Source organism: Lemur catta, chromosome 12 (genome assembly GCF_020740605.2).
Source record: "Lemur catta isolate mLemCat1 chromosome 12, mLemCat1.pri, whole genome shotgun sequence".
Lineage (NCBI taxonomy): Eukaryota > Metazoa > Chordata > Mammalia > Primates > Lemuridae > Lemur > Lemur catta.
In genome coordinates this window covers 9,411,329-9,425,098 of record NC_059139.1, presented here as the reverse complement: position 1 = coordinate 9,425,098, position 13,770 = coordinate 9,411,329, and the positions used below count along the sequence as shown (strand labels likewise).

Sequence of the window (13,770 nt, the reverse complement as noted above, 5' to 3'; positions counted from 1 at the left end):
AAAATATGCCCAGGAAAAAACCCAGCAGAAAACACATATCTGCCAAATAAATGAAATGATATGAATCTGAACCTGTCTCTGTCTATCTGTGCTTTCTTGAGCCCATGTGGGATTTGGGGGTGGAGGGCTCCAAGTTAATGACTTGCAGGGCCCCTCACTGACGACCACCATCATCTCAGGCATCACAAAGGAATCCTGTTTCTTGCAGTATAATTTAAAGCGCCCCCCAACCAAAAGGAAATTAAAAAAAATCCCTAGCTGACCCACATGCATTTATCTTTGGTGGCAAGGGAATAACCTGGTATTTACTACTGAGTCAGCAGAGTAAATCAACTGGGTATTTTCTACTCAGGACAAGCTGTAAGCATACATATTGGGAAAAATAATTAGAGAATGCAAACATTCCACAAGCCCTTCCAAGTTTCAAATCTGAGCTCTCCCTGTAAAATCCTGCCATGGTCCTTCGTGCTGGCCTCAGGGACTACTCAGATCTTCTGCGGCTCTACTCGGTGCCTCCTGGCTTTGCCTCCTGCTGGAGTGGGGAGGGGAGGGCAGAGGGGTTTCTGCGCCCACTTCCTCCTGGCCTGGGGAAGGGGGTGGGAGACTGGGGGTGGTGGCGACTGAGCCTGGGGCACGAGCTCCTGGTGCGGTGACTTTTACTGTGCTACCAGGGAAGCAGCTGTTCCAATAGTCTTTCATGTTGTCCCCACTTAATCTAACAGCCTGCTAAGCAGAGATGTTAACGGTAATGTCAGGGTAAGCACAAAAAACAACCAAATCAGTTTATTCATAAGACAAGCGGCTGCTCCTACAACTGCATAAAAACAATGACAAGAAACGTGGGACGGTTTCTAGCCTTCCACGGCTGCGACAGCCAAGCCCGTCTCGCTGGCACACTCACCTCTTCCACGGTCTCGTCCTGCGGGGTGGCCGCGCTGTCGTCCGAGTCCTTCTGCGAGCCGGCGTCGGCGCTCTTGCGGACCTCCCTGCTCTTCTTGTGCTTGTGCGCCAGCTTCTTCACGTGCCCGTCGGCCTTGCCGCTGCTGAGCCGCCGCACGGGGCTGGTGAGCCACTTGCGCAGGGTGTTGCCTGGCCGCTTGGGGCCCGGGGAGCTCTGCGCCCCGATCATGTGGGGCTGCAGGGAGGCCACGGAGGCGGGCGGGCTGGCGTCGTTACTGGAAACGGACAGCGAGTCTGCGGGCGACAAGGAAGAGGGGCTAGGTGACAGATGACATATAACAACGGTATAGGCTTGCCCTGGAGAGACTTTGTGACAAACAGTGCCTATCTGGAAGGTGCAGTTGGTTGGTCGATTGGAGGAGCCGCCCACGGCCTCTTGCTCCAGCCAGACCACACAAGGCACGTGGGGTCTTTGCTCGCAGTCAGGACAAAGTTATCTCTATTAACAAAAGTAACACCACATTTTAAAAAGAAATGTGAGAGGAGAAGCCATCCTCAACCAAAATGCTCTAAGGGGGCATTGAGTCCATGGAGAGAAGCTGGGAAATGACATATCTAATTTCTTTTTCTTTTTGAACCATTTTTCCAACAACTAGCTCCTTTCCCAGGCAAGGCTAAAAGGCCCTGAGAGTCTTTATAAAGCCTCTAAAAAAAAAAAAAGATATCCAAATCAAGCTTCTCACTAGATCACAAAAATTAAATATAGTCAACCCTGGGTTGATGATTTTTCAAGAGAAAAAAACCACAAAATCTAGGTAGCAGTGGACGCTCAACAAATCCACGGAGTCGGGTGAGGTCTACCTCATAACCTGAACACACCGCTTGGCCCCTGCTGAGCTCTGGACTCGGGGCTCCACCTCCACGACAGGCAATAAAATGCTTCACTTCACGAAACAGGACGATGCAGATGATGATCATTCACTGTGCTTGTCATTTTCTCAAGTCTTTTGAAGTCTTAAAAATAATTAAAACTAATCTTTGAAAATATTGTTTTGTACAGACACCTGCACTACCTGTATTTACCTCTGCGGCCCCGGAGCCCCTTCCACGCTGGGTTAAAACCCCTGTGATTACATGCAGAGTCGGCAGCGCTTTCCCACAAGTGCTCCCGACGCTGGGACTAGACAGCACATGCCCTTCTAATTACTGTCCCATTCTTTCCTCGGCCCAAGACACAGACTGGTGAAGGGTATAATCTTCCATAAACATATGATGCAATATAAGCAGAATCACTCATTCTTAAAAATCTAGACTTTTCTCAAAGGGAAACTGTGGTTTAAAACCAATCAATATCTGTTAAAGAGCAGTAACCATTTCCCCTCTGTATGTACGTACGTGTGCACATATATGTGTGCACATACATTTCTTCATGTGTTTATTTTAGTCATATAAAACATTTCCACATCAGCCTCATTTTCCTTAGGTATGGTCTGGAAGAGGCAGGAGAGAATGAAATCATTAAGTTAAAACCATTCCTAGGGACTTTCTCAGGCGCTGATTTAGGGTAAAGGCTGAAAGAGGCGGCCACAGTCTCTGGCCTCAGGAACTCTTGGTGCAGTGACAACAGGAGGACAAAGAGGAGAGGAGAGTTGAACAATCCACATGAGAGATGATACGTTATTAGTTTTGAGCAACAGCTATGAGCAGGACACTGGACCGGCTGCAGCAGGCAGAGGATTTCAGTCATTCCTGTGCTGTGACTCAGAGGTGGGCCCTGGACTTTGCCCTGGACAGAGAGGAACAACACCCAGTTTCTTCACCCACAGGACCCCCTCATAGTGTTTTCTGGATCACGTAATTATTGTACACTACAGGCGCGGCACAAACTCTGTTAGAGCTGAGAAGGGGACACAGGAGGAGGAATCACGGAAGGCTTCGTGAACGAGGCAGCGCTGATGCCAGCCTTTGAGTGAGCTGGGCCCAAGCGACCCATGAACTGTGTCGGGAGCACGTCAGATCTGTGACAGGCCTCATCTGTCTGGGACCTGACATACTTCCAGGGCCTTGCCCAGTGCCCAGCTTACAGCAGGCACACATAAGTATTGAACACAGACATCAGAAACCAACAGCCTAAAGAAAAAAGGCAAGCTGAGTCACAGCCCATATTTTAAGGACAGTCACTTATTTGACGTACATTCACTCAGCCAAACAACCGCACAAGAGAAAGAACCGGGAGGGAGGTGCCCGGGTGGAGGCGAGAGGCGTGATGCGGGCTCACCGAGGAGCTCCGCTGTGCCTTGGGTGAAGTGGAGGCAGGAAAAAGACCCGGGCTCACTTACTGTAACAAAACTAAGTAAAATGCAGGTCTTAACATTCATAGGCAGAACATTTACACATCGGAAGTAACGGGGAATGCCACCTAAGCCAAAAAACCAACTTCATAGACCTTCCTGAGCCTAAAAGTTGAGCATGTGGGGGAACTTGGCATGGGAGCAATGCAGCGAATAATATGAACCCCAAGTGATGCCTGCAGGGCTGCAGAGAAGGAAGGGTGTTCTCGGAAGAGGGCATGCGGTGCGGGCAGGGATGCAGGGCAGCCCTGAGGCATACAGACCTCCCTGTCGGTTAGCAGATGCAGCGGCCTCTGCACGCGTGACAGAATGAACTGCAGTCAATTACTAATGCTTCGTGGCACCCAGCTGGCTTTGTAAGGATGACTCCCAGGGCTTTTTAGCCTTGCCTGGGAAAGGAGCTAGTTGTTGGAAAAATGATTCAAAAAGAAAAAGAAATTAGATATGTCATTTCCCAGCTTCTCTCCATGGACTCAGCTGTATAGCATTTGGTCCTTTGCACTTTGGGAAGCAGGTTCAAGAGAGATTTCCTGCTCTGGCAGGTCGAGCATCAGACACGTGGCATGGGCCAAACATCCATTCTGGAGCCCAGAGGATCAGAGCCGCCCGAAGTAGGAGCTCACCAGTGCCACAGATGAAATGCAAAGGATTCTGTGACTCTGCTATTCTGAAGGGAATAGGCAATTTTCTCCCTGAACTACTTATCAAATCACTGCAGCGACATTATTTCACTTCACTGGAATATTCATGACTTAGAAAAATGCTAGCAGCGATCACAGACTTAGAAGGAAATTTTGTGGAATTTTTTATTTTACCTTGAAAAAAAGTTTTGTTTCAGATGTCTGCAAATGTAGAGGGGAAATTATGACCCCTTCTCTTTCCACTTTGTTTTTAACAAGGATGCTCAATTCTTTATGCTGTTAGATTCTCCCTGAAAAAATAAACTGTTTTCTTCTCACTACAGAAGCTCCTTTTGCCTAAGTCAGTGGATTGTAACAGCCCATGCATATGTGCTTTGCTGGGGGGGGGGGCGCGACACAATGCAGAAATCAGGAGTTCAAAAGCTTAAAAATTATTTAAACATAATGCCATCATTAACAGAATGAAATAAACTATGTGCTATTATTTTTAGTGATCTGAAAACCAGACTTTTCCTGCTAGACCAAGTGCTCTGCTGCAAATTTTGAATTACATCAGATATGCTAATGTTTATCTCTAGTAGAATTAAGGTTTCTAAAGTTACTGGGCACCAGGTAAGCATGCATCCCACAATAAACACAGAGCTGCAGAATTCTTAGGTCTCTGTGGGAAGATCTTAAATTACTGGTCTGCACACTGCTGCCTTTCCCCAGAAGAGGGCCTGGTGGCTGTTTAGTGCCCATGAGCCCCACTGCCCAGACACCCACACTGTGTCCGGGGGGGCATGCTCCCTTCCTCTTGGCATCTTGTCCTCACCTTTTTGCTCAGGATTTGATTGTGGACGGCTCAGCCCAGCAACAAGGGTAATCCTCAAGAGGAGAGCCGTTGGTCAGAGCCCCGTGTAACCAGTTTGTGACAGCATTTTCCTAGCTGGGTAACTGTGAAGTCAGGAAGCCGCCCACGACCCTGGACTCCAGGCTCTGTGTGGGAGGGTGCCATGTCTTGTTTGCGACTGCAGGCCCAGTTGCCAGCAGGTGGCCTTGGCGCTTAATAAGTGTGTGCTGAATAAATGACAAACAGGTGAGCAAATGAACCAGCTGCAGGCTATTCCCAGTTTCCCTTCTCCCAGGATAAGCCTACTGACTGATGATTTAAGTCAGCCACCTGAACAGTGATGTCCCGAGTTAGTGGTACGTCCTGATCAGTTACGGGAGAAACTACAGGTCAAGCTGACTGTCAAGTTCAGAGTTTGTGCATTATTTACTTCTAAGATAATAATTCAAAGCAGATGAAGGCCATGTCCTTATAGTGACCCTACCTCTCACCCGAATTATGCTTTGTTTTCTCACAACGTAGAGCCGGGCTAAGTGCACAAGAGCATCACCCGCCACGTGAGGCGTCGGTGCAGGGGCACAAAGGGGTCAGGACAGAACTGACCAGAGAAATACCATGAATGACCTATTTGTTACTCCAGGAAGTTGGATTTGTTCCTGTTTCCCATCCTCAGTTACCCCTCTCTTGCCTGCCCCCAACTTCTACCTTCCTGGAAGAAAAAGAGCCAGCTCTCAGTCTCGCTTTTCCCCCATCACCAACTCTTGTCTACAAGAATGCCTCTGTTCCCACAAGGCCTGCCTTGCTCTTTTCAGCTTGGGAAGACCCACTGATCCAAGGTCCAGATGGACGACCAATTAAGAATGTCACAAAGAACACTGGTCGTGTCAGAGGGTCAGCGCGAGCCTGGCGCTCCCACTCCACAGCTGTGGCCCCCGGCAAACACTGCAGCATCTGAGTCTTCCCATTTCACAGGGCTGTAATAGGATTAAGTGAAACAGTGGGAATGAATGAGCTTTATAAACTGTAAAGTCCTGCTTACAAATGTCAGAGGGCTGGGGCATCCAGAACTCCATGGCAGTGCAAAACTTACTTTGCTACATTCATATAAACTGAGTACCCAGAAAACAGGAATTACGTTAATCACCATTGGGTCTGTAATCGCAGGCCTAGCATGGCGTCTGGGACACACTAAAAGTCATTTTTAGATGTGTGAAGAATGAATGAAGCAACCTAGATGAGTCACTTCCTTCTGTTTCTATTTTTAAAAACAACTTTTCCCTCATTAGAGGACACAGTAAACTTCAGCATAAATAGAGACCATCAGCACGTGACAGTCACTTAAAAAGATGCTCCACTGTGTACACGAGAGAGCTGCTGGGATCTGCTCGAAGCCCCGAGAGAAAATCAGTTGAAGTTGATCCCTTCTTATTTTGAGAGGGAAAAATCCTCACATAGATGGCTTCTTTGCTGAAGTCAGAGTTCATGCAAAGTCCACACTAGATTCCTTTTCAAAATAAAAGAAGAAAAAAGCTGAAGAAAAAGGGGCAAGCACAGCTCCGACCTGCGGCCCCACAGGAAGGAGCTCCACTGCAGGAACACACACAGCCCCGGCGCTGCCAGCAGGCGAGAAGCCTCCTTTAGTCCCCGTCTGTAAATCTGGGACATCTGTGATTAATAAGACCACTTTTTTTTTTAATTTAAGAAAAAAAAAAAGGGAAAATGGACCATATCCTGTTAGTTGTAGGCTAAGGAGGATTGTGTTTCACTTTAACTCTCTCCTCATTTTCACAAGGGTAAGAAGTCTTAAAGAAGTCTCTAAGTCTTCTAGAGTAACAATTAGATTGCTGAGTATGGTAGTAAACTGAATTAAAAACTCCAGCCCCTGGATTTAAAAATGTTTCACCCAAATCTCTGCATTTCTTTTGTTTCACAGTCTCAACAGCATATAAGCTCCAGGAGGGCAGACTTTCTGCTGCTTTGTTCATGCGGTGTATCTGGAGTTTGAAGCCTGCCTGGCACACGCAGTGAGTACCTGCTGAGTGAGCACGCTGGAGATGAATGGACGGCCGAGGCCATGGGGCTGGAGTTCCAATCCCACCCCTGCCACGACGCACTGGGTGGGTTCTTATGAGCCAACAGCCCTCTTTTGCTTCAGTTTCCTGATGTGTAAAATGACAGTGATTCCTCTGGCCTTACCAGGCTGCTGGGGGAACAGGTTGAAGATGGTCTTTGTAAACTTATAGTCTAACATAAATATGAAGCAATACTCACATTTTTGCATAGAAAAAAAACCAATTGCATAATGCAAGGAAGAAAGCAGGACGAAGTGGAGCGGTGAGATTATCCTCACACTGACAAGCACCCTGGCCCAGAGTGGGAAGAAAGACAAGCTGGGCCGTAAAGGCCTGGCCTCCCCGACAGCTGTGGCACAGCTCTGCGCGGTCACCGTGCCTCTGCTGTGACAGCAGCCCTCACCTCTGTAACGCCAGCCAAATGAACACCCATGGCCAACGATGACAGCACGTCATATCTGACGAGGCAGGGCCACCACACAGATGCACACGTCCAACAGTGGCAGAGTGTCCAATAAACACCTGTCACACATTTCACATTCCCTCCACACAGTGTCCCCAAATGGTTCTAGCTAGTTCAGAGATCCCCATCGTGCTGTCCACTGTAGGTGCTCAAAACACCTGTCGGGTGAACAATGCGCTCTAACCAGGATAAGCATAACTCAGAGGCAAATACCTTAAGCCAAGGGCTAACTGACAATTCCAGTTGTAAGGACTTAAAGGAATGCTTATTTAGCAGTTACTGCTATATGCTCAAGAAAGATAATTCAAGGACACTTTGGGGCAGCGGCTTCTAATGTCTGAAAATAATTGTCAGACTGTCTTGGAACAGGGAAGTCAGGGTTCAGTCAAGTGTACTTGGCCTATGGGTGTTTCTCAAACCTCCATCTTGTCAAGAATATGATGCAGCACATGATGTTTTATTCAGGAAGCTCTTCTACCGTGCCAGGGAGGTTGTAATGTACGTGTGAAAATCACATCTAGGAATCACTTAGGGAAGCAAAGAACAAGCAAATGCTTATGACTGTGGACTGAGCTGGTTCAAATATTCTAGAGCAAAATTTCTGGGTAAATGATTGTTATCTCTACATTTTTTGAACTGGATTTTACTTCCTTGCTTTGGAATCATGGTAACATTTTTTTGAATAAAGAAAAAAACCAGAGTGCACTAGAAATCCTCTCGCAGATTTCATAAAAAGTGAGCTAATCTGTAACTTATTCCTCCAGATGCAACTCCCAGGGAACACATCTTCTCCTCGTTTTCCATAGTGATTATAAATGCCTCACGGGCTACGCATATTAATTTAAGATGATGAGGAACAAGACAAAGCTGGGGTATTACATGGGGAATTTTAGGTAATGAAGAAGAAACTGACCCGCCCAGTGATATGGTTACCCTTTTGGTGATTAAGAATATAGATGTAAATATTTTTATAATATTTCTCAAAATTTAAATCTATATTTTTCTGCTTGTGAATAAAGTATCTGAAAATGTTTCTTGATTGACTTCTACTTTTTCATTCCAGTTACCTTGCTCTTACACACGTTTCACTTATGTTCTGTCTGTAAGTGCTACTAAGTCCTGATTTGTTCTTCAGCAAAATCAGGAAACCTCAGGGGTTGAAACACCAGATTTGGACCGGGCGCCCGCCGTGTCGTCCTCAGTTGAGTTCTCTGTTCTTGGCACATGCCGGGGTTCCAGGCTTCACTCTGGGCTGCGACTGTCATGCCGATGTCCTATCAGCACGGGAATCGGTCTTTGAGAAAGCCGGACGCGCACTGAGAACGAGCTCTGGAGATGGTAATGACCAACTTTTACATATTTCACAATCTGGTGCACAGTGGGTCCTCAATGCACAAATGTGAACTTTGTATTGGATTTCAAATACAAAGGAGAAAGTTAAATTTCCCAGCTTTTTTTTTTTTTAAATAATCCCTAGATTCAACCAGAGGCCCAGCACAGCACGGCTACAACTCATGCTGTAATGAAGAACACGTGGCCTTTGCTGCCTGAGAAAATGCACATAAACGACCAGCACTTCCACTGTTCCCTGTGCAGTCCCCTCCCACGAATTCACATGGGAGTGTTCACCAGCGGCCACCTCAGGGCGATCCCTGAGTGCCAGAGCACAATATAATCACTGGTGTCAATTAAACCACCTTCGTGAAAAACAACTGCTCTTTTTCTTTGTGAAAACTGAAAGCAAGAACACACACACACACACACACACACACACACACACACACACACACACACACAGCACTTTCCCCAGCTGGGCTCTGGTCTTAGCGAGTTATGATGTCATGAAAAGGGAATCCAGCACAAGGGACACTAGAGATGCGAAGCTTGTCCCGTAGACCCACCCTCACAGAACATGCGAACAGAAGTCACAAGTACAAATCTGGTCTTTAACTCTTAGAGAATCTCCAAATGCTATACATTACATTCTCAGTGTCGTTTCTGAAAACACTGAAAACATTACGTGAGCATTGGAAAATGTGGCTATGTCAATGAATGTGAGACTTCAAACATCGTTTTTCCTCTCTAGCTTATTCTTGAAAGCGGAATGCCAACCTAGTGGCATTTCTGGTCAGGAAATCATTTCATTTTAAAGGTCTTTCTTTTTATTTTCACCACTGAAATCTCCAATAATGAAACGTGAGGAAATTAAATAAAAATGAAAACAGATGGCACAATCCTTTGCTTGCCTGATCAGATACATACAATCTCACATTTTGCCAAAGTGGAAATTTAAAACACCTCAGAAGTGAAATAGATGAAGAGTCACTAGTGATGGTGGATAACAGAAAAAGATGGGTTAGTCTAGATCACTGTAAGAAATTTAACATGGATCTAGAGACATGAGTTATTTGTGCCTTGAACAAAAGAGGACCTGGCGGGTCAGGGACGCTCTAGGAGCAAGTGGATCTGCGGCTGGTGGACGGCTCTCGATGAGGCTGTCGGCTTCCAGGAAAGGACGAGCCTAATAACTGTTCTGCATGTGACGGAAACACTGGAGAGGGCGGCCGTAGTGAAAAGAGGCCAACATAAAAATCAAGTTATGGTCAATGCGATTCGTGCCCCTCCAGGACCTCCTCCGCTCCCCAGGCACTCGGCCTCCCGCAGAGAGGAGGCTGCCAGGGTGCACTGTCCTCGGCCTCCTCGCCCAGCTCCCCCCAAAGGCGGGACAGGGAGAACCTCCTATGCCTGGGTCAACTGCTCCCCTGGCAGACATCCAAACACTGTTCAAAACCATAGCTATAAAAAATAACTAGGTTGTAAAAAAGTTTTCTTCTTTTTTAACCCTACTTTTAGACTGGGGCTTGCTTTTCAATGTGATCTTTTCTCTACACTGGACAAATACAGGCTTTATTTGAGGAGGGTTTCTAGCCCATATTCCTGTTTTCCTGGAAGGACAGGGCCATCTTCACTGCTTTTTATGTGAGTCAGCCCCTAAAATATATTTTTTTGGGAGATGAACAGCAGGGTTTTTCTGCAACCAAAAGTGTAAGCTGTCACAAAGGGAAAAAAATCCCCGAGGAACTGTCTTGCCAGTGATGACTGGGAGGGGATTTGGACTCATTCCTGACATTTACAAAAGGACAAGCAGATAGCCTTGCTGGATGGAAGAAAGACGCTTAAAAAAAAAAAAAAAATCCCATAAAAATGAGACCAGAAAGACACACATACAAATCTTGCCTGCTGAAGACGACCGTGTGTAAAGGCTTTCTGGCACACGACCCACCCTGGCCCTGCTAATGTGCGGTCCACATGGCTCCTCGGCGTTGGCTGGGGGAAACTGGAAGGATGAAGGGTGATTTCAAATGCGGAAACTTCTCCAGCCAGCAAGTGGCCCCACTGCCTGCGTCGAACCCCACTGTGCCGCTGCTCTAGGGACGGCTTCTCAGCTCACACGATGGAATAACAGGTAGAAGCCCACGACTAGGGCCGCTCTGGGGAGACCTACTGCCATGTGACCCCACATCTACCAGGTACCACCACGCAGGCAACGAGTGACATACTGCAGGGTGACAACCCACAGTGCCGCTCTGGGCTCTGGTCTGTTTAAATGCTCAGAAACCAGGCACTTCTGAATGCTCCTCTCTCTATTCATTTGGAGTTTTCAGATGCTGAGATCTTCTGTGCTCCCAACAAGTCAAATGGTTGTTCTTTTCACAGAATTACTTAAGATTAATATCACTTATACAAAGAAAGATTATTAAAAAACCCCAAATTCCCTATGTTTGTCAGATCATTTAGTATTTAGTATACTGCCAACTTGGGGATAATGAAGTTCTCTTTGTTATAAAATAATGGGTTCTTGATTCCTGATTTCTGTTTGGGAAGTCACTCCCAACGCAATACAGTATTTATTATTGTCCTGAAGAGACAATCATCATTTACAGGAATAGAAAGTTAATTTTGGAGGAAATAAGCAATCACATGCTCTCACATACCACTCGGTCCATCTGATTCTGCCTTTCAGAGGTTCTGAAACCGTTAAGAAACATGAATATTTAACTCATGGGCATAATAAGTCCTGACATTATACACAAAATGTTAGTATTGAAAGATCTATTCTTATTTGAAGAAGGCTTACATGTGGAACTATATTCTTCACAATGAATATTTCTACTTTTGGTTGATGTCTTCCTATTACTCGCTGAGAAAAAGTGAAATAACTCAGGCTGCTTTGTTAAAGAGGAAACCAAAGATGTTTTTGGGGGGCTATTTATAGATTTTCTAAAAGTTGAAACATGTCTTTAAATGAAGCAGGGGGCACAAAAACGCCCTCCCATACAAAATGGTTTAAAAGAGCATTCTGCAGGTAGTGGATTAAACTACATGACTGATTTACTTTAGGTAGTGACCAATTTTTCTTCACTCATATATAAATTTATTATTATTTTTAAAACTTAAGACCAGATTCAGAATGGCAGCATGGAAGTCTTCTACCTAAATTACAGGAAGTGTGTGAATTGCATGAGAACATACATATATGCTATAAACCATGCTAAGTTATAAATGTTTTCATGGAGCCACACAACACTGAACTCATTTTTATACAGCATTAAGAAGAGAGTTGGCCTTGGAATACTCTACACTGAGCCTGCCAAGTACTATCACTCTTCACGTCATCTCCAATACGGCGCAGGTTAGCTAAAGTTTCAGGGTCTCAGGGGATGGAATATTAGCTTAGGAAGAGTCACAGCTGTGTAGAATGAGGAACCAGATGATTTCCCCCCCAAACCACAAAGCAAACATCTAGTACATCATATTCTAGAGTCCCTGGTTGTTTAGTTGAAAACAAACAAGAAACAAAAGCCCTAACCAATAAGGAATTCCTTTTGTAATTGTATTTTAGGAACACCTCCACTGAAAGCAAAATGCTGCTCCAACTAAAGCTAATAAGCCCTTGAAAACAGGATTAAAATGTTTACCAGATTGGAGGACGTCAAAGCCCAGGGTGTGTGTGGGCACTCAGCAAACCACAGTCCGCTCCCCACGCACACAAAGGGTTAAGGGCTGTGATCCCACAACCATGCCTAGTTTGATTTTATGCCATCTTGTCCACCCTCCCACAAGCACTGAACAGCACTGAACTTTATTTTTTAAATTATCATTTTGTAATTTCTTGAGGATTGCCCTCCACTTTTTTGGGATATCACGTATGAAAACCAGCACAACAATAAACGCCTACAGAACAAAAGAAAAGAGGGCTGGCAGGGCTGCTTCTGAAGTTGTCCCATATCCCACGGCGGAGTGGAAGGCTCTGGCTATGCCGTGCTCCCAGAGCGGCTTTCTAGGAATCTCCGCACCTCCCTGTCAGCAAGGGGTCCCGTGAAGGACGCCTGCCCTCGTCTGTGCGGCTCAAGCTGCTCAAGCTGCGAGTAACTGCAGTGGGAAGGAAGGAAGACAGGAAGGAAGGAGGGAAGGGGGCCTGGAGTTACTCCAGGCAGAAACAAAGCAGTTCTGAGACAAAGGGAATGAAAAAAACGCCTCAGCTATGAACGCCAATTAATGCCCCGACTGTCCTTGGCTGGATTCAGAGCCGTGTGCTGAGAGGCACAGCCTCTGCCACAGCCCGGAGGCATCAGCGGGAAATACCCAGACCCCTGCGTGGGCCCTGGGCTGGGGAGGGGCTGGAGTGAGACAAAGGGAAAAACTCAGCATTTTTAGCTCCTACATCATTATAAGCACATTCCCTTTTTGTTATTAACGAGTCCCTTATTGAACTCGTGTGCTTCTGGGCCCTTGGGCGACTTCTTAAAATAATCCACCAGCTTTAAGAGATAAAAGAGGAAGGGGAAGTTGCCTTAGGGCTAATATACTTTGTCTCAGAAGTTTTTCAAGGCTGCATCCATACATGTAAGAATAACTCCAGTCTTCCGAGGCGGATAGGTGCAGGTCCGTTTCCCTACAGCAGGACTTACATCTACAGCTGCAACAACAGAAACCAGTGTCAACTGCAGATCTGAGAAAAGGGACAATGGATATGACTGAGTTCTTACAGGCAGATATTAGAAGTATTAAAGTATCAATAAAAGTGGCATCGTTCTACATATAAACAGACTAGAAGAACATGTGTCCAGATATGATCAGTGGTTGCCCATGGGTGCTACTTGCCCTCTGCCGCTCCGCACCTTTGTGAATTTCCCAATTGTTTTACAGTTGGCACATAGAGTCTCAGTGAAACTAGATATTCTGGGGGTTATGTGGTTCGCTTACAATTGTCTGGTTTTAAGTGAGAATTGCAAAGATTCACAGGAGCATCTGGGTTGTGGCCGCTGAACCCCACCGCCCATCCCTGGAGACAGGAAGCGGAAATGGAGGACGCCTCCACGGACAGATCCCACGGCTCAGTACCCCACGCTCCCAGGCAGACTTGCCGTGTTTATGGACTTGCACACTCACCCCAGGGGCCAACTTAGAGCACCTGGAGGAAATTCTTCAGCATGAAAAGCCATAAATT

General features: G+C 46.2%; 1 protein-coding gene across 5 annotated transcripts in view; it reads right to left on the bottom strand.

The window, feature by feature from the left end:
• The window catches only part of TRIO (trio Rho guanine nucleotide exchange factor), a 324,357-nt gene that overhangs the window by 44,666 nt on the left and 265,921 nt on the right, over positions 1-13,770 (bottom strand). For 4 of the 5 annotated variants that reach the window (XM_045566321.1, XM_045566324.1, XM_045566322.1 and 1 more), the window contains one exon: positions 902-1,194. In XM_045566321.1, the coding sequence (XP_045422277.1) occupies positions 902-1,194 (293 nt within the window). Of the gene's footprint in view, positions 1-901; positions 1,195-8,494; positions 8,534-13,770 lie in introns of those variants that run through there. The other variant, XM_045566326.1, reaches the window with a different exon arrangement.